The sequence below is a fragment of the Euprymna scolopes genome, chromosome 21 (assembly GCF_053919585.1).
Source record: "Euprymna scolopes isolate OS-2025 chromosome 21, ASM5391958v1, whole genome shotgun sequence".
Classification (NCBI taxonomy): domain Eukaryota; kingdom Metazoa; phylum Mollusca; class Cephalopoda; order Sepiida; family Sepiolidae; genus Euprymna; species Euprymna scolopes.
Window position 1 is genome coordinate 40768215 of NC_136502.1, and position 20631 is coordinate 40788845.

A 20631-nucleotide genomic window follows, 5' to 3' on the forward strand; every position below is an offset into this window, starting at 1 on the left:
GATATTTTTTAAAACCAACCAAAATCTGTATGTCTTGGTATGCTGGGGCGGGAGGGATGCGGTGTGTTAAGAGCATCATTCCTTCTTAAATTTGAAAAGGATAAAATTTATTTTTTGGATGCAATCAGTTGTGACGTGTTTTTCACATTGGCAGTAATATTCCTCTGAGATTTTTAAAGATCAATAAATATTCATCCAGGGCTGGTAAGATTTGTTTATCCAAGAGTCCTTCCTGCAAGCTTTTAGCCAGAGAGCAGCACCACACGTAAGTGTCAGTCTTGGACAGAATGAGCGGCATACGCAACGAGCATTACTTGTAATTAGTCTACAGAAACTCTGTAGTGTTGACCACAGCTATTTAGTGATTTACTTTGTTTTTGTTTGTTTCAGAGATCATATTACGTCCAATTCATAAACATTGTTTCAAGTCCGTTTTAAATGATGAAGTGTAATTTTTCGGATGTCTAAAAATCTTTCGAAATTTACAATCATGATTATCAGCGTCAGCTTTTATAATAATGAAAAATCTGCAGAAATGTAAACTTGACTGATAAAGGTCGCCAGCATTGTTTTCTTTTTTTTTCTTTTTCATTTTAAATTCTTTTTTTCATGAATAGAAATGCAAGTTTTGCTCTGCATCCTTGGGACACCTGTTATTTAATATACTCGAGCAATATCATCTCTTCATAAAGTTCAAATACACACCATCAGTGTTTAGCTTTACTAATAAATAAGTTTAGGTATACAGGGGTCTCGAAATATGCCGGTATTAAGAAGGAAGACAGTCATTGTTTTTTTTTTTTTGTTTTTTTTTTTGGTAAATCTTCCTTTTAAATAGTGATCTGATGTGTGTAACCAGGTTCTGCATATTTCAAGGTAAAACCTCTTCATCAAAAACGGGAGGCGTTTCAAATCTCTTGAAACTTGTGTGGTCTTAAGCACTGACGATATTCTTATAGTCGCTCTGTATACACGTTGCACACAATGCCTCAGCAAACCACATCACCTTATTAAATAAATCTACATTTGTATTTTCCACTTGTTATCATCATTGGCAGTAATTTACACTGCACAGCGTAATGACATTCCAATTTGGTGAACAAAAGAGTGTAGTCATATGCAAAACATTTACAAAATTTCGGAATTTTGGAGATGAAGATTGACAGTTTATTTTATTCCAAATTCTCACCTTAGATGTTATTCTCGCACCTTTAAGCCAATGCAACCTCTGACCTTCTTCAGGCATATCTTGGGAAATATTTCTGCCAAAAGTTGCAATCTGTAAGGAATTTCAAACCGAACACTTTATTTAATCCATAGAGGTAGATTGCTCACCTTCTGTCAGCGATGTATTCTTAGTATTGCCCATACAGAGGATTGAACCTTCAATTCCCAGAAAACTGCTATTTAGAACTGATTATTACTTAGTACTTTTATCCATTACATAATTGATTCATGAACGAAGCCAAGCAAACCCTGTAGATTAAATAAAAGATTCCATGTGAAATTCCATACAGATTCCCGATTTCAACAAGATATATCTGAAGAACATTGGAGGTTATGTCAGCTGAAATATTGTGAAAATAAAAATTCAAGATGACAACAGTAATCTGAACAATCGAAACATGTCAATCCCCAAATCCAGGAATATTTCATTTATTTTGCAGGCATTTATTAATTGAAAATCAGGTGTCTTTCACTTACGGTAGGCCTAAATTTTAGCTGGACATACAAACATACACAGACATTTGCCTTTTATATAATAAATTATATTCTGTATGTATACACCATTCTTACTGCTGGTTTAGGATTTATTCAACTAGGTTAGCATTCAATATTTTTTAGCCAATACTTCTTGAAATTTGCAAATTAAACTATTTCTTTTTTAAATATTACAGTAGATGGATTTATGAAAATCAAAATTCTTTTTAGCTACGGAACGTCCTAATAACTAATAATCTTGTACATTTCTCCAGCTCTCCTAAATACTATCACAGTCTAATAGTACTTAATTCAGCAGTGACAATATACATATACTCTTAGTTTTATAGCCAAGCCTTTTTCGCTTGTTTGTTCTTTTTCAAACTGTTTTCTTCTTAGTGTTCAAGAGAACTGGAAAAGCATCAGCCATTTGTGCAGTCCGCAACTAGAAAAGCGATTTAATATATAAACGTTTTTAAATCTATATTCTATTCCTACCCACGTATTGTCATTGCTGACTTAGTATTATTAAACTAAACTAGTGTTCAGGAGAGGCAAAGAAAAATATTGACACAAGTTGATTATCTGATTTTCATCATAAATAAATGCCTGGTGGGAGGTGGGGGGGGGGGGTTGTAACAACTTTAATTCTGAAAGTAAAATATGCAAATATAATGCATCTGCAACTCCACATGCTGTTTTGCTTTATTTTAGGGGAAAATACATAAATGTTTTTTTAATAATTTAAAAAAAAAAAAAAAAAAAAAAAAAAGGCTCAAGGCAGGTTGTACTGAAAAATTTGCGGCCGACTTGGAATTCCGTTGACATCTGGAAGACTCTGCACTAAATGCGTTTTCTCATGACACTGTAGCAACGATTTCTGGCTGAAGACGTCTCCGCAGACGTCGCAGCTGAAGCTTTTCTTGTCATGCGTACGCAGATGAGTCTTCAGATTTCCCTTCTGTGTAAAAGTCTTGCCGCAAATCTCGCAGGAAAATGGTTTCTCCCCAGTGTGAGTTCGCATGTGGTTGTGCAGATTCACACGCTGTGCAAACGCCTTGTCGCAAAGCGTGCACACGTATGGCTTCTGCGCTGCATGCGTATGCTCATGGTTCTTCAGATGTGCACGTTGGCTGAACGCCTTCGGACACTGCGAACACTGGAAGGGCCGCTCCCCGGAATGCGTTCTCATATGATTACTCAGATGGTCCTTCTGGCTGAAAGCCTTCATGCAGGTCGGGCACTTAAACGGACGCTCCCCAGAATGGATGCGTTCGTGGACACGGAGGTGTGCTTTCTGACCGAATGCTTTTGCACACACCATGCACGTGTAAGGGCGGACACCAGTATGTGTTCGTTCATGACTGCGCAAATGGGCCTTTTGAGCAAACACCTTGTGGCAGTAAGCGCAGCTGTGGTGCTGTTGCCGTTCTCCATCGCCTGAGAATACACTGTGTTCGTGATTTTGGAGGTTAGCTTTCCGGCTAAAACTTTTCCGGCAAACTTCGCATTTGTATGGCTTGCCAGTATTTCCTGCATTTCCAGTGTTTGCAGAATTTGGTGGCCGACCAAGTAGAGGTTTTTGGCTTGAACAACAGTTCTGGTGATGATGATGGCATTTGGGCTTCTGATCATATGGTTGCTGCTGTTGATGATGGTGATGATGATGTCCATGATTATGGCCATGATGGTGGTTGTGATGATGATTATGACCATGATTATGACTGTGGTCATGTCCATGATTGTGGCTGTGATCATGACCATGACTGTGATTGTGGTCATGACCATGATTATGGTCATGTCCATGGTTGTGGTCGTGACTATGATCATGTCCGTGCCCATGATTGTGATCATGGCTGTGATCATGACCAATGTCATGTCCGTGACCAATGTCGTGTCCATGGCCAATGTCGTGTCCATGGCCAATGTCGTGTCCGTGGCCAAGGTCGTGTCCGTGGCCAAGGTCCTGCACGTGACCAAAATCCTGCCCATGGCTAAGTTCTTGCCCTTGGCCAACTTCATGCCCATGTTCATGGCCAAGTTCATGTCCTTGATCATGTTTGTGGTCATGCTTGTGTTCTTGTCCATGATCGTGCTTGTAGTCATGTCCGTGATCATGTTTGTGGTCATGTCCGTGATCATGTTTGTGGTCATGTCCATGATCATGTTTGTGGTCATGTCCATATTCATGTTTGTGATCATGCCCGTGTCCGTGGCCATGACCGTGGCTATGACTGTGCCCGTGGCCATGACCATGCCCGTGATCATGTCCGTGCCCGTGATCATGTCCGTGACCATGGTCGTGTCCGTGACCATGGCTGTGATTATGGCCATGATGGTGGTCACAATTGTTATGATGGTGATGGTGGTGGTGATGGCCGGAGGAATGGTGATGGTGGTTTGGGCCATGAGAATGCGGACCCTGAGAATGATGGTCATTCTGCGAGTGATGCTGATTCAGGGGCAAAGAAGGGAGGGGAGGAAGAGGAGGGGGTGGGGGATGCTGGCTCTGAGAGTGATGCTGACTCTGGGAGTGGTGCTGGTTTTGATTTGGATGAGGGTTCTGCGAATGATGCTGATTTTGTGACTGATTTGAATTTGGCGAATGGTGTGACGTGGGAGAGAGTTGTGGATTTGGCGACTGATGCAGATCCGGAGATTGGTGATCCGGAGCTGGTGGAAAACTCTTGGTACCAACATCAAAATTATACTGAGTATTAATCGTGGTTGGATAAACTGGTTGGACTGGATACATCGACATTTTGGATGAAATAAGTTTCTATAAATTGCAAAACAAATATTCACTTGTAACACAAAAAATGTCTTTTCCTTTTGCAATCTATGATGAATATAAATAAATGCAACTGCTGAATAGAAAAATATAAATCAATTTCTTTGTGTAAATATAAGAAAAAAGAAAATCAATCCAAAAGATTTCAAGAGGGGAGCAATTATTAAGGTCTTCAAAAATCAAGCATATGAAAAAGAAAAAAAATTGATCCGGTTCACAATCTGTTTCTTTTTTTTTGTTTAAAAAAAAAAAAAAAAAAAAGAAGAAAAAAAAGGAGCTTTTATATTTCTTATACTGAAATGATCTAGTTTTTAAAATTAAATTCAAATAAATATTTTTTTATACGCATTTGGTGTGATTTTCTTTTCGGCTGAAGAATAAATCCTTATTGTGGCCATGTTTTTTTTCTGAGCGAGGCATCTGAAAAAAATTTAAAAAATAAGAAAATTATTGCAAACTAAAAATAAATTCATTTATGTGTGCGTGTGCGTGTGTGTGTGTGTGTGTGTGTGTAAAAATGAAGAAAAGAGAAAGAAAAAAAATGAAAAAAAATTATTGCAAACTAAGAATAAATTCATTGTATGTGTGTTTGAAAACTGAACAAAAAATATATTAGAACAAATTTAACAAATTGATTTGCTTATTAATTGTAAACAAGAATATATATAATAAAACACTAAGGCACTTCATTTATTTATTGTTCAAGCTATTCTCATGAAACTTGGTCCTCTTATGTAAAATTGTGTGCTCTTTCTAATTATGCAGTCAAATTTGATGTATCTCTTTAGGATAAGCCATGAACTATAAATTAAGATGTACAAATTTCATTTTTTTTTTTTTAACTGGTGCATGGCATCATACATTGGGCGTCTATTCATGAACAAAACTAAGTATTATACTAGTATTTAAATATAGCTTTATTGAGAATATGCATTTTCCTGCCTCCCCACCAAAATCTTTAGCCATTGAATGCCTAAAGAGCATTCATGACCAGTATTTACTACTCCCTTCAAAGAAAAGAAAAAAATTGAGTAATATGAATTAATCTCAGAAATGAATTGAAGAACATTTTTCATATAAATTTTGAATTTCTGTAAAAGATGGAAATTTCCATAGTCGACCATTTTAGGACCAGTCTAATTTTCAATTTTGTAAATCCTCTTTATGTGGCAAAAAATATACCCTTATTTTCTGAGATACAGCCATAAATTGTACTCTACATGAATCCTCGAATGTAGCTCCCACAATACCAGGAGACCAAGAATCCTGATAAACAACAACTATATATTCACCAGTTGATGGTAATTTTCATCATTTCTATTCTATTGTTTTACTGAAAATTCAAATATGTAAACAAAGAAATAAAACAATAAATTTTTACCTTGTTTCCACCTTAACATTTTTCTTTAAAATGACTACTTTTATAGGTTTTAGCGTATGCTGAAAACGAATATAGCATTTAAATTTTTTGCAAATAAGTAGTTTTCCAGATATTAAGCAATGTCATTTCTTATGTTATTGCTAGTGGCCATCTTGGTACGTGAATGGTGACCTTGTAGAGGTACAAGATACTCTCAGGTGTAAGTAACTTCCTAGCCCACCTTCTTTGCAGCAGCCTTAGCAATGCTCTTGATGTATCTGTTCTAATTCATGTTCCCTGTGAACGTTAAGCCGGGGAGTTTGAATGAAGTACTTTCAGGTAATGTATCATTAGCCATGGCTATTAGTGGTTGAGAAGGTTTCTTGTAGTTATTAAAGGAAAGAAGTTTAGTCTTAGCAGCATTGAATGTGATCATCCATTTTTTGTCCCCATTCCATTACAGACTGGAGGTCTTCCTCTAGTGTTTCTGCCATTGCCTTAGATATGTGTTTATTCGTTTTACCCTCATGGTTGTTATAGAGCGCGGTGTCTCCTAACAAAAAGAAAACATGACAGAGATAAATGAAAATTGAATAACTTTGAAGAAAGTTCAGGAATACAACATTTGAGAATGACAACAGAAACGGAATCAGGACTGGAAGCTTTAGACTGATGAAGATCAGAAAGAACTCTAGCAATCATCTTTAGAGTCAAGAGAAATGATCAGTTTTTCAAAGGAAAATCAGGAAGAACAGCACCAGAATCATCAAGAAAAGAATATCAGCACAAAGATAAGCAACAAGATCAGTCTCATTTGAAATGGAAGACAGACCCCCACCCCCATCCCAACCACATTCTAATCAGAGCATTTTAAAAATAAATTGGATATATAATGGTAAATCAGTCTACAATAACATTTCTAGAACCTATCTGATGAAATATTTAGAATTTGATCTGGATATTTTCTGTCATAAAATTTGTGAGATTAAAAAGAAACAGCTGACAAGAAATTATTGATTAAAACAAGAAATGCTTAAAGTGCTGTAATCCTTCCCTGATCAACATCTACATAAAATGTACGTATGTAAAATTATTTTGAACCCACAGTCATTTTGTTATTGTTTATTTGAAGTGTTTTTTTTGTTTTTTTTTTTGGACGATCTCTTGTTTTATAAAAGTCCTGCTCTGAGTCGTGCAAATTATCCTATTATTAATTAAACATTCTTCTCCTGCACTCCATGTTAGAGTTTAATAATAAAACACAAAGTTTTTATTGACCACTCGCTTATAAAATAGAAATGTATCGTTGAAAGGTTGAACAACTTGCAGAAAACAAAGCTTCATTGCAAACTGTATTTAAATGAATGTCAGCGTTTGTAGTGGCATGTTCTAGATGCGTGTTGAACTCGTAAAGATGCTGAGAAAAGAGGAATACTGAAATTAAATTAAATGAATCAAAGGCATTGAAGAAACATGTTTTCGGTTTTTGTGTCAAGAAAAATGGAGCACAGCCTAATTTTGTTGCATCTCATATACACACAGGTCAATTTAATGCCCCATTTTTATTTTAATCAACGCTGCCCTTAAATTCTAGATTAGAGCTTGGTACAATAGTTATCTGTATTTGCAAATGTAAAATAAAAGGTGTTTTACATGGTCCATGACCAATATAATCATTAGGGTTGTGACAACAGCATATTCTATTCATTGTTTTGACTCTTGAGTATATATCCGTTAATATTTTATATGTTTTTATATGGACTGATGTGGTTCTCGGTTGATTGACTGTGTCTTATTGTGTCGGATATATACTTGAGAGTCAAAACAATGAAAAGAATATTCTGTTGTCACAGCCTAATAATCATATTCATTTGTATAACAAAAAGAAATAGTGACCAATAAACTGAATGATTTAAAATTTTTAAATCACTTAACATATTTTTTTTCATGCCAGTTTACTACTTTGTCTTTTGGTTTTAAAATAGGATTTATTATAATGTCAGTGATTAATTGTTATCAGATATATATTGAGCATTCATAATATATGTATATATATATAATTATATTTTTACTATAATAATTAAATACCTACAGACACTAGTGTTTCATTGTTTCAGGAATCTTCAGTGCAGGGTGTCACAATTAACACCAGTCAACAGACTCAAACTCGGAAACAGAAGTCATCTCTGGCTCGATTAGCAAAGACCATATCCATTCGGCTACCATTAACCGCACGAAATAACGTTGAATTTAAACATTTTAATTTTAAATGTTCTTTATGTCAGTCAGACAGTGATCTAACCATTATACGATGATCTATGCATAAGAGCTAAATTGACCGACTTTATATATCTATAATATAAAGTTTGTCTCTCTTTTTTTAAATTTTTCTTAAACTTTTTCTTCTAGGGGATGGGACATCCAACCAGATGTCTGACATTTACCCCTATAAAGCTGAATGTCTGTGTGTGTGTCTGGTCACGAATAGGCTCCTATATGGTTGACTATTTTAAAAAACTGATTACATATAATGATAGAAGATGTATCGAGACACAGGAATGGGTATGTTTGATCTGGCAGAACAGTGGTTCATTAAAATTGTGGGGTCTGCGTTCGCGCCTGGTCCACAAAGTATAGAAATAAAAAATTTAAAAATTAAAAAAAATATGTTTACAAGTTTTTTTGATATAGATGTACATAAGAATACTTTGATAAGTATGTTTTATCTTAAATAGGGATGGTATAATAAAATTGTGGGCTCTGCGTTCCCGACAGGCCTCCATAGAATGGAAATAGGCACAAACTTTAATAAAGACTTTTCATATCTATCTGCGTAAGTATACTTTGATAATTATATTTCAGTTTGAAGAAATATGGTATGATAAAATTATGGGGGTGTTCGTTCACACCTGACCTCCATAGAACGGAAATATGTCACAAAGTTTAACAACGTTTTTTTTATTATAGATCCACAGAATATTGTGATAAGTGTTTCAGTGTGAACAGGTATGGTATAATAAATTATGGGGTTTATCTATTTTATTTTTACTTTCATCATATTTTGCTTTGGTTTTGATACCCCTAAATTCGAAGCTTAATCTTTACAACCCTCCCTTTTCATAACCTATCATACTTTCATAAATCAGAGTCCATTTTCTGTAGGCTGTTTTTGAACCCAGTCAACGACGGGTACTTTTGCTAGTATATATATATATATATATAAAGTTATAATACATATATATATATATAGTAAGTTATAAAATATATATGGCGATTAAGCTACACGTTTCATCCACGCTAGCATTCATCAGGCTTAAGCGTGGATGAAACGCGGAATATTCTATGTAGCTTAATCACCATATATATTTTATAACTTACTACCTAGCTCTACCTATGTATTGAGCACTGTTGAAGTAAATTTATGCATAAATTTATACTTTCATATATTAATTTATGTGGTTAAATGAAGTAGTCATATATATATATATATATATATATATAACATTGTTACCTTGTAACGGACACAACACGTTGTAGACTCCATTACAAGGGAACAAAAGGAAAAAACTTATTTTCTTTTTTAACAAAAACCTTTATATGTGGCATTTCTAACACCACATCCTTTAAACTATTCATTTCTCCTTCTCTGACCATGTAAATTTTTCGTCTATTCTGTGACATCACCCCCACTCACGTCAAACACTTCTCTTTCTCTGAACACATCTTGAATACCGCTGCTTCTTCAAACACGTTTTGAACACGTGCTTCTCTGAACACATCTTGATCGCTACATTTCAAACAAGTCCTTTTGTCTCTGTTGTGATGTAACATCGTGCAGCCGGCTTGGTCATTTGCATATGTTAGCTATCATTTATTGCTACTACCAGTGTCATCAGCTCTGTTACATACATACATACATACTTTACCCATGTCCAAATGCCATGTTCTAGGTGCAATTGGACGACTACATTTTTTTTTTTTAAATTGTGATTTTATAACCAGAATATTGCAAAAAATATTGCTATTTTATAGCTGTACAACTTATGCTTGCTACTGATCTAAGTTATAACAACAGGACCATTGCCAGCAGCCTCAAAATACATGGCTGGATTGCTACGAATAACAGGGATGTGCCCAGGGTAATGAAATCAAAGTTTCCAGCCATGGTTATGGTCTTTGGTGTGGTTTCAAGTGAGGGCCACATCATGCCACCTCACCTATTTGAAGTTGGCTTGAAAGTCAACACCAAAGTGTACCTGGGTGTGCTGAAGAGTGTGGTGACCACCTGGTGCAATTGAGTGGCTGTTGACAGACCCTGGGTGTGGCAGCAGGACTTGGCACCAGCCCACAAGTCCAAAGAGACCCAAGCTTGACTTCAAAAGGAGTGCTATGACTTTAAATCCTTCTCTCACTGGCCCTTCTCCTCTCCTGCCCTGAACCCGCTAGACTACTTTGTTTGGTCATAAGTTGAGAACATCACCAACATGATCTCCTACAACAGTCTGATCACTGCCTTCCGCCAAGTATTCACCGAGCTCCTGCCGGCGCTTGTGGAAAAGGCATGCGCCCAGTTCCGAACTCGTACTGAGGCGGTGATTGAGGCTGAAGGTGGCTACATTGAATAGATGTCAGCTCTACTACATAAATCAAGTCACCTGAATTGATTTTTTCAGTAAAAGTTTTAAAATAAAGCTGTAGTGTTGTTTTCTTTAGGATGACAATTTTATCATTCTACCCCGTAATATCGGATCAAACATCTTGTTTATTGACAGAAAGTAAGATACTGGACTCCTCATTACTTTACTCATAATCAATAATTCCAAAACTTAAAAATAAATTATTACATATTAATTTTTTTTTTTTATATGCCACAAATGAAGAAGCAAAGCAAATTAAATTGTTTTTGACAAATGTCCCAACTGTATTTCTTTTATAATAATTTATATCACCAACAATAATGTTGTAGTATTATGAGGTCTACAGATTCCCATGAAAAGGGGGAAAAAAGTAATATGGTGTGGTAACCTGGGGATGGAGTACAGGAGGACATAGGGTTCCTTATTCAATCCCAGGCAACATCGGGTCTTCCTGCTAGTAAATTAAAATGCTACAGAGTTGAAATATTCTAATCTGATTATCAGAAATTGAACCACATAATGCCTCTATTTATTTGTTTCCTCACGATGACCAAGACACAAGGTCGATTTTTAATGTGGGAGAACATCTAGCTCCCCAAAAAGGGACACTTTTGGGGCAAAACAAAAATTGAACGTTACTATTGGCAATATAAATTATTTTAATAGAAACACAGTTGTGAAATTGGGTTTGTTATATAACTAAGCATATCCGCCTTAGCTAAAAGATTAAGTCTGTAATACCTGCTTCATGTTTAGTGTCCTTATTATGGGTTGGACGGAATATTTTCTATGTGACCATTGTTTGTCCCTTAAAATCATTGACATCTTTGTCATGGGCAATTCATTCCAGCTATTGACTACCCACAGTCCAAATGAAAATGAAAACCGTCTACTCTTTAATCTATAATATAAATCTCACCTGTCTTTTTAAATGTATGAATGTATACATATATGTATGTATGTATGTATGCAGAAAACTTCTGACAAAAGCGACGGATTTTCACAAGATCGGTATCCTTTTAAAGCTCGATCTTTCGGACAACAAATATTGAAAAATTGGCTAAAAACATTAATTCCTTCATCCTCCACTGAGCACTTTTCTACAGGGAGCGTTGCTTTTTCCACCGATATTTTCGAAATTCATCCCCTTTTTTCGATGGTCTAGCCTTCATTTAAACCTACGTCGCTTCTGGTTTGGCGATGGACGCAACAGCAATCACGTCACATTTTTTTTCCCACATTCTTTTCCTCCTTCATGGTATGGGTTCGAGCCTGCCTACCTACTACCATTTTTTTTTTTTTTGCTCAGCACACACCTCCAAACACCCTGGCAATGCCGAACACCTAGGCTAGTCTTTGATAATTCTTTAAGCACTTGATGCTGTATACCTTTGCTCTGTTAGTTGTGCTGAGAGGGAGGTTATTTATATTTCCTTTCACAATAGGAAGATTAGACACAAGGTCAGAAAAGTGGGATTTGAAAAGCCACCACCCTAGAGGAAGAGCGCTTTGGCTAGACAGAAATTGCCTGAGGCAGTCTCATCAACATTCCCCAGTTGGGGCACCTCAGGTGATTAGCAATAAACTAACCCCTTCTCAAAAGGGTGAGAAGGTAGAACTTGGGAAGACGGATCTTCTAAAATTGTACAGGACTACATGTCAAATTAACAGAGAATAAGGTCATAATAGCCAAAGCATGCCCAAAACTGTCTGTCTGATTTTTTTTGAACTCTCAACATAGAGGGGTTGTGGTTACACTTTGTTGGTTGACCATGTCTCTTCTAGTTGGGATCATTCTAAACGTTATTGAGAATTGTTTGAGGACAGAACTGTTTCTGCGTCAGAATCAATCAAACATGGCAAACAGGCAGCACGCACATAGGGAATTACTCCATCAAAGAATGAAGAAGAGATTTTTTAAACAAGAATTTAGTTAATGACACGGAGCAATGCCAAACAGACGAACATGAACAGTGAGATCAGAATAATGAAAATTCTCTTGTTCCCCATTCTTCGTGACCATGTGTACAATGCCAAATAAAAGAATTGATTGGTTGTTTTACGGCATATCAACCCTTTTCGGGTTATTTAATGCCGAATCCAAAGATTTTGAAGAAAAATTTTTTTAATAAATATATTTGTTGTTTTCACGTCCGTTTCTATTTAACCCATAGTTGGGACCCTAACAGGTACTACCACTCCGGGTCAGAGTGGACCTGGGAGCAATGGTAATTAAAGGGTGGTTCCACACTTCCCAAAACCCACAAGCTGGGACCTCACCACTGGATATAGTTTAAGGTCATATCCAGGACCCCCATTGAGGGACTTTTACCCTCTGCAGGGGGGCAGTCGGCGTATTCTAATGCCCCACCGACAGGGCCCCAAATATCTGCTCAAATTCTTAAACATATGGGAATTGATATTAATTTTGATCAGCTAGAAATAGTTTTAGTTTAATTTCAGTTTTCCTGTGATTTGGTTCCTAATCGTTCTGGAGTTTTAGCCTTGGACACACAGACAGCAAACATGCATTTATTAATATACAATCGATATCTATAACTAATTACATTCAAACTCGCTCTATGATCTGTAAGCATGCCGTCTTTTTTTTTTTTTGTTGGGGTTTAATATATAAACTAAAAATGCAAACAAGAAACCCTAATATTTCTGAAGTTTTTAGATGAGAATTAATAATTTGTATTATTCGGACTACTGTTTGCATCTTGAGTGTTATTTTTCACAGCGCTTCAGCCAAGTAACCTCCATCTTCTTCAGATGTATTTAATCGAACTCCAGGAATCTTTCTGTCACAACGGATAAATTACTAAGTAAAATTCAGTTCTAAGAGAAACTCTTCTGGAGGATGAGGGTTCAATCCGCAGTGCAGGCAATACTCAGAATACAATTGTGAATTACTTAACACTTCTACCCAATCATGGCTAACAGAACATAAGCATGCTACACCTGTGGATCAAATAAAGAGTTCTGTTCAAAATTCGTGCTGATTCATGAGTTCAACAAGATACAACTAAAGAAGGTTGGAGGTTACATCGGCTGGATTGCAAAAATAACACTCAAAATGAGAACAACAGCCTGAATAATCCAATACAGACTTGAATTGTTTTCTTTCTTTTTTTTACATGGTGGTCACCACTTATCAAGGTCTGGAAGCCACTTGGGGATAAGGGTTATTGCGTGTACAGTAATCAATGGGATAGTGTCGTAGTAATCATTATTGGAGATTTGATAAAGTGTCTTACTTAAGAGGGCGGTTCATCAGGATGTGTTTATGTTGGACTTGAAGACATCCAAGTTGTAGCCAGGTGAGAAACAGGAAAGCGGAAGAGAATTCCACAGGTGTGCACTTCTAAGAAAGAAGCCTTGTTCATGGAATCTACATTTTGATTTAGGCACAGATAAAGAGTGGTGAAAATTATTGACAGTGGTTTCAGCTAGACGAGTTGGACGTACTTGGCTTTTATATAGATAGAGAATTGCATCAGTAGTATGCAGTATGTATGTAGCAGTATGTTCTGGAGTGGTAGAAGGATCCCACCATTTTCCCAGCGACCTTGGCAACAGACTTGATGTATGTGTTCCGTTTCAGATCAGGAGTAAAGGTGAAACCCAGAAGCTTGTCAAAATATGAAGCATCCCCAAGACGAGAACCATCCATTTCAATTGATGCCCGATGGGGCTCAGAGCGTTGATGGTGTAAAGATAGGAGCTTGGTTTTAGATGCATTAAAAGTAACCAGCCACCTCTTCCCCCACTGTATCATGTTGACTCAATAACATTGATAAAACATTGAGTGTAGCATCATTGCTTTTAGTCTATTTTTATAGTCAGTTTGCGTTTGCAACATATTTGCATTAGAAAAAAAAATATATTAAATAGAATTTATAAGCATTTAAAATTATTTGTTTGCTTTTACAAGAGTCGCCACTTATCAAGGTCTGGAAGCCACTTGAGGATAAGGGTTAATGAGCGTAAGGTAGTCAGTGAGATAACAGCATTATTGTTGGTAGTGGTGGAAATTGGATAAAATTTGATTATTTAAGAGGATGACTCAACATGAACGCTTTTTTTACATTGGACTTGAAAACAACCATGTTGTAGTCATCTGGAAAGCAGACCTGCAGTGCAGAGTTCTATAAGTGAACAGTTCAAGGAAAGAAACTTTGTTCATGAAATTATCGTTCAGATTTAGGCACACAGAGAGAGTGGAAATTGTTGACAGTAGTTGTAACTAAATGAGTGTTTGTTGTGAATGTTTTACAGGAGTGAAGGGGACCATGGATTGAAGCTAAATTGAGCACTTGCCACGAAAATAACAATAGAACAAAGACAGACTCACAACGTTTCTTATGTGAGAAAGAGGTTGCAAGAAGGAGAAAACGGCATCACTCACTAGATTTCGATGCTGGTTCTGTACTCTGTCAAGGGAGGAAAGAGTGCTCCGAGCAGCTCCTCCTTGTTACAGCAACAGTACTCTATTTTAAGATGTATTTGACCTTTACAATGGTAGAGGATTATGTCGAGAGTGAGATACCTTCTGCAACAGTAGCATGATTTATTGTGAACTAGCGAGGGTACACGGCATTGCCCGGGTGTGTAGAGGTGGTGTAGCAAGAATATTGAGCTGGGGGAGGGGGATGAAAAAGAGAAAGAAGAAGCAAACGGAAAAAAATCACATAAAAAAAATAATTAAAAAAAAACACTACGGCGTTGCAACAAGAACCGGGTGGAGAGAGGTGCTAAAAAAAAAAAGAAAAAAAGAAAAGGTAGTAGTAGGCAGGCAGGCTCAAACCCGTAACGCGAAAGAGAGAGAGAGAAAAAAAAAAAGACCTGACGTCTTAGTCGATGTCTCCATCACCATTGACCGATTGAAATTAAAGCTAGTTAACCGAAAAGAGATGATGACTTGCAAAAATGGCGACGCAAAAACTGACCCCTCCTTGTATAAAACTGCCCAGTTGAGGGTGAAGGAATGAATGTTTTTGGCCAATTTTCGATATGTCATCTGAAGGCCGAAAACGATACCAGTTTTGTCAGGTTCCAAATGCGTCTGTCAGAAGTTTTTGGCAGTCATACAAACACACACACACACACAAACATTTTGCCTTTTAAAGTTATATAGGTTAGACATTTTGTTATTTGAAAAAGCACTAGACTGGATTGAAAGGCGCAAAAATAAATGTCATATCAAACAGGGTTCGTACAGATTTTCAATGTTTATTTCCAAAGACTTTTCAAGACTTTTCAAAGTTTTTCAAGACCTTCTCCAGAGAAAATTTAAGTTTCCAAAACAAAATTTAGGGGTTGTTTTACAATATACAGCGATTCGAAAAAGTGGTAAAAAAAGAGGAATTCGCCAATGAAGAGTTCCATCCACAGAAGGAAATGGAGTTACATCCCTTTATCACAAAACTACCTCAGGTAGTTTTGTGATAAAGGGGCATAACTCTTGTATCCACAATACTACTATGCAATACCAAAATAATGTATTTCAACTTTATTTTCAATGTTTAAAAATATTTTTGTGGCATTTTTATTAATACTTAAAAAATAATTTAATTGTATTCATTTCGATTTTATTTTGAATATTTCAACACAAATTTTTATTGGACATAAAGAATAGAATTTTCAAGGCCTTTCAAGACATTGTCCATATTTTCAAGGATTTTTCAAGGTAATAATAGAAATAAGGTCTTTTCAATGCAAAAGTGAAAGTTCAAGAACTTTTCAAATCTGTGTGAATCCTGATCAAAGAACCTCATTTTAATTTGATTTAGTTTAGTCTCTTCCGATCCAGTCTGGTGCCTCACTCTTTCAAATAACATGCTAGATTACTTTATTCCCAACTAATAATCATGGTAAATTAACAAGCTTATATTTCCTTTTAAATGTTCCGTTAAATGTAACACAAATAGTTCACGAATGAGTAGACAAATCAAAATAAATTGCTTTTGATTAATTTCCGAAATGTATTTCCTTAAAATTAATTCAAGTCGCCAATAGTAACGTTTATCAGACAAAATTAAAAAATTGACCCAGTTTGGAAGGATTTCTGCTTCACTGATTGAGGATCAAAAAGATGAAGAAATAAATCGGAGAAAACAATTTTGACAGCAAAAGTCGTACCTGTCGTGATTACATACTTGACAATCAGTTCAACAGAGACTGGCTAATTTTGGTTACTTTTATCTGTCAGACTGTGTTATATGTCTTGGATACTTTTAGGAGGTCCACTCTCACAGGTTTTGCCTTCTCTCTTTGGGAAAGAGTTCATTAATTGTTAACTGCCTGGGGCGCCTCTACCAAGGAATGCCAATGGGGCTGTTGGACTGCTTTTCAGGGCTAATCTGGCTCTTCCACTGGAATGCTGTTTTTTTCTCATCCCAATATCAGGCCTTGTGTCACATTATACTTAATATCAAAACAGATACTACATCCAGAATTATTTATTTGCAAAAAATATACAATGTAACAAATTAGGCACAAGGCATTAAAAGTGTGGTAAAACATCTTTGGTCTAATGTAACAAAATTGATTATCTTACTTCTGGCTAGAATGATTGCAGACACCACAATACCACATTCACTCTAGGAGAGCATCATAATTGAAAATGATACTAGACTTTGACCCTAATGGAAATTTGTAGATTATCGATTAGATAACAAAAAACAATTATTTCATTTATTTTCCTCCAACACAATTACCACCTTTACCCACCCCAAAAAAGTAGATTCTACTTTTTTTGTTGTTTAGCGATTATGCGTAAACAGCGTGAAAAACTTAACGGAAATAAAAAAATATATATATATTTTAGAATTTAGAGTGGGGGATCAGTTCCGTATACAAATTTAGTATAAAATAAACATTCTATTTTTGTATAATTCTAGCATTTATTTTACAGTAGTTAACTTTTTTTTTCAACTAATTCTAATTTCGATTGTAAAACTACATGGAATCGCTTTAACAAAGCAGACCTCCTCCTCACCAAATAAAGAATTTATCAGCTAAAAAAAAAAAAAAAAAAAAAAAAAAAAAAAAATGTTAACCGAGTATCCTAAAACGCTAGAATGGTACGGAAAGAGATCATTTTACATTTATACGGGTAACATATTCCTCATTTTGATTTTTTTTTTTTTTGGTAAATTTTTACGACGTGCCCCAGCGACCGAGCGTATTATAAACACCCCAACCTCCCCATGTTAAGAACGGCTTTCGGAATAAACAACCCCCAACCTCGAAAGCCGTTCTTAACATGGGGAGGTTGGGGGATATTCCGAAAGCCGTTCTTAACATGGGGTGGTTGGAGGGTGTTTATACTACGCTGGGACAGGTCGTAAAAAAATACCAAGTTTTTCAGGATATTCACATGTAATCGCCTAAAAAAATAGAACTTCATTCCTTGGCGAGGATGGTTATTTAGCTGAGGATGTTAATCGACAATAAGATTTATTGGTGCTTATGCACTTATTGAACCGCGCTATCTTTAAAATAGTATTTTCAAGTTAAATTAAAGTTTTACGGCATTATTTTTATTACTATTAAATTGTTAGGTGAAGGTACAGAATAGTTACAAAACACCCTTCTCTCTCCGTGTTAAGAATGGCTTTCTAAATAATAACGTTGTTATTTCAGCACGGTTCAATAAGTGCGTGAGTACCCATTTTATTTATTACTGGATTTAAAGACGTTCCTTTTCTTTGTTATTTAGAAATAAATATAGAAAAATGTCAGAAATAAATGCTTACAAAATTAAATAAACAAACACTCATGAAGAACATAAATATATATATATATTTTTTAATCTAAAGCCTTTAAATTTTATGACGATAAAATTGTTATTTAATAAATAAATATTAAATGGTTATTTAAAAAAAATTATTTGTCTTTTTTAATACAAAAAATATATAATACAAATAAATCCTGTCAAAATAAACTTATAATATTAAAAAAAAAGACAATAAAATATATCCTCCGTTTCGTGTTATAGAATTTTATTTACAGAAATAATCATTTATGAAAAAAATAACTAGTAAAATATATTTGACAGTCTTTTCGTGAAAACAACAACAATAATAATAACAATAATAATAATAATAATAATAATAATAATAATAATAATAATAATACGATATTGATCTTCCATAATCAAATTTAAAAAAAAGGAATAGATTAATTAATAAAAAACAAATAAATATCGATTCCAATTCAGTCAAATAAATTAATTTTTTTTCTTTATTATTATTAAAAATAAAATAATAACAATATTTGATTGAGTCTGACTTGAACAGTTACTAATAATGTGATATTGATCTTTCATGAATACAAAAAGTAATAATTAATTAAATAAATAATAATAATAATAATAATAATATAATAATAATAATAATAATAATAATAATAAACTTTCAAAAAGTATCGATCCTAAATCAATTATTACAGTAAGTTAAGTTTTCTGGTTATTTTCATTATTTTTTTTTATATTATTGGTTTGATAATGATCGAATAATTAACAGTTTATTTTTAATCATTTAATTATTTTTAAAATAATAAAATTTAATCATATTTCATAATTTTTAATAAAAAATACACATGGTGTTTGGCTTTTTTTTTTTTTTTTAAATAATTATATAATTTTACTGAATTAATAGAAATAAGGGTTTACCATTATTTATCGTATATTGAAAAAAAATGAAATTGTATATATCTTATTTTAGGAAAATATAATTACGAATATTTTTTCTTTTTTTTTTGATAAAGAAAACGAGTTTTAAAATATATTTAAATATTTGTTTACAAGACAAGCGAAAAACAGAAAATTACACTGATTTTTTTTTAAATATATTTTTAATAAATTATATTACAATTTAATCTGAAATACAAAAGCACACGTTCTTTAAATATAGACAATAATAATAATTTTCATTAAATAAATAAATAAATAAATGTTTATAAATTTGGTTAGAAAATCAATTCGTTTAGTTTAGCACTTTTGATTTCAGCGAAAAAATTACCAGCAAAGAAAAACAGAGGATTTCGGATGTTTTCGTTTTTAATACATAACTATGAAATAAAATATGGATTTGTAAACAGTAATCAACTTTTAAAATGTGAGACTTTCTCTCTTTTTCGCTTAAAATAGACAAGAAAAAGAAGAAAACTGTGTTAAAAATGTCGAAAATATAAACAGAAAATGTTTTTTTAAAAAGGAAGAAATGAATTTCGTGAAGAAAAAGAAGAAATGAAAGAAAGGACGAAGTGGAATTCCTTTCTTTCTTTTTTTATTTCTTACAAGACACCAAACAAACATTTTTAGATATAAAAATTAACTTACGGTTATTTTTCAGATCCAAACACGAACAAATCATGACTTGAAATAAATAATATTCTTTTAAAGATTGATGAAAAAAAAAAATGATTTTAAAAGAATTTGTCAAGAAGAGAAAAGAACTTAAAGAAAAGGGGAAAAGAAAAAAAAAGGTGGGTTTCCTTTTTTTTTTTTTTTTGCCTTATCTCTCCCAAAAATAAACCTATCGGCCTTTTTTAAAAAATTCTAACATCCCCTGGGGTACTATTTTGTCATCGGAAATTTATAAAAATCCGAGATAAGATTTTGGAAAAAATAGATTTGGTCACTTCTCTTCTTTTGCCAAGAGAAGAAGAAGAAAGCTGACTTCCATGTTGGGGAAATCGACTAGTCACGCCTGGCAAACACTTTTATTGCCTTCTTTCTCAAAAGTCTTCCTTTTTTTTTTTTTTTTTTTTTGCCTTACACAATGTCAATACAATAACCTATTTTTTTTTTCCTCTTCCTTTCTTATTATGCATAAAGCCAGAAATAAAAACCCTATTTTTAATAAGCATCTTCCAGGACAAGGAAGATGTAAAAATTATTTAACATTATTTTTGGAATTTCTATTTTTGAATTTCGCATATTTATTTTTTTTTCTTTTTGAATTGTATAAATGAACACAAATAGTATTTTTTTTTTTAAATTCCTTCCTTAATCTTACTACTACAAAATTAGTAAAAATAATGTCATAAATGAAATATTATGTTCATATTATTAAGAAACACTATTATAGGAGACTTTTCATCTAAGAATGATAAAAAGTAAAATATATTAA

General features: G+C 34.1%; 1 protein-coding gene across 1 annotated transcript; it reads right to left on the reverse strand.

Moving 5' to 3' along the window:
- Positions 1 to 787: 787 nt before the first annotated feature.
- LOC145242154 (uncharacterized) lies at positions 788 to 19983 on the reverse strand. Its single transcript, XM_080105131.1, has 2 exons — positions 19839 to 19983; positions 788 to 4912 (listed from the first exon to the last, which is right to left on the reverse strand). Exon 2 carries the CDS (start codon positions 4460 to 4462, stop codon positions 2477 to 2479), a length of 1986 nt encoding a protein of 661 aa, XP_079961257.1. The 5' UTR covers positions 4463 to 4912; positions 19839 to 19983; the 3' UTR covers positions 788 to 2476.
- Between the last annotated feature and the right edge of the window lie 648 nt (positions 19984 to 20631).

Excerpts from the sequence above, each read along its gene's own strand:
- LOC145242154 (XM_080105131.1), bottom strand. The coding sequence starts at position 4,462 with ATGTCGATGTATCCAGTCCAACCAGTTTATCCAACCACGATTAATACT.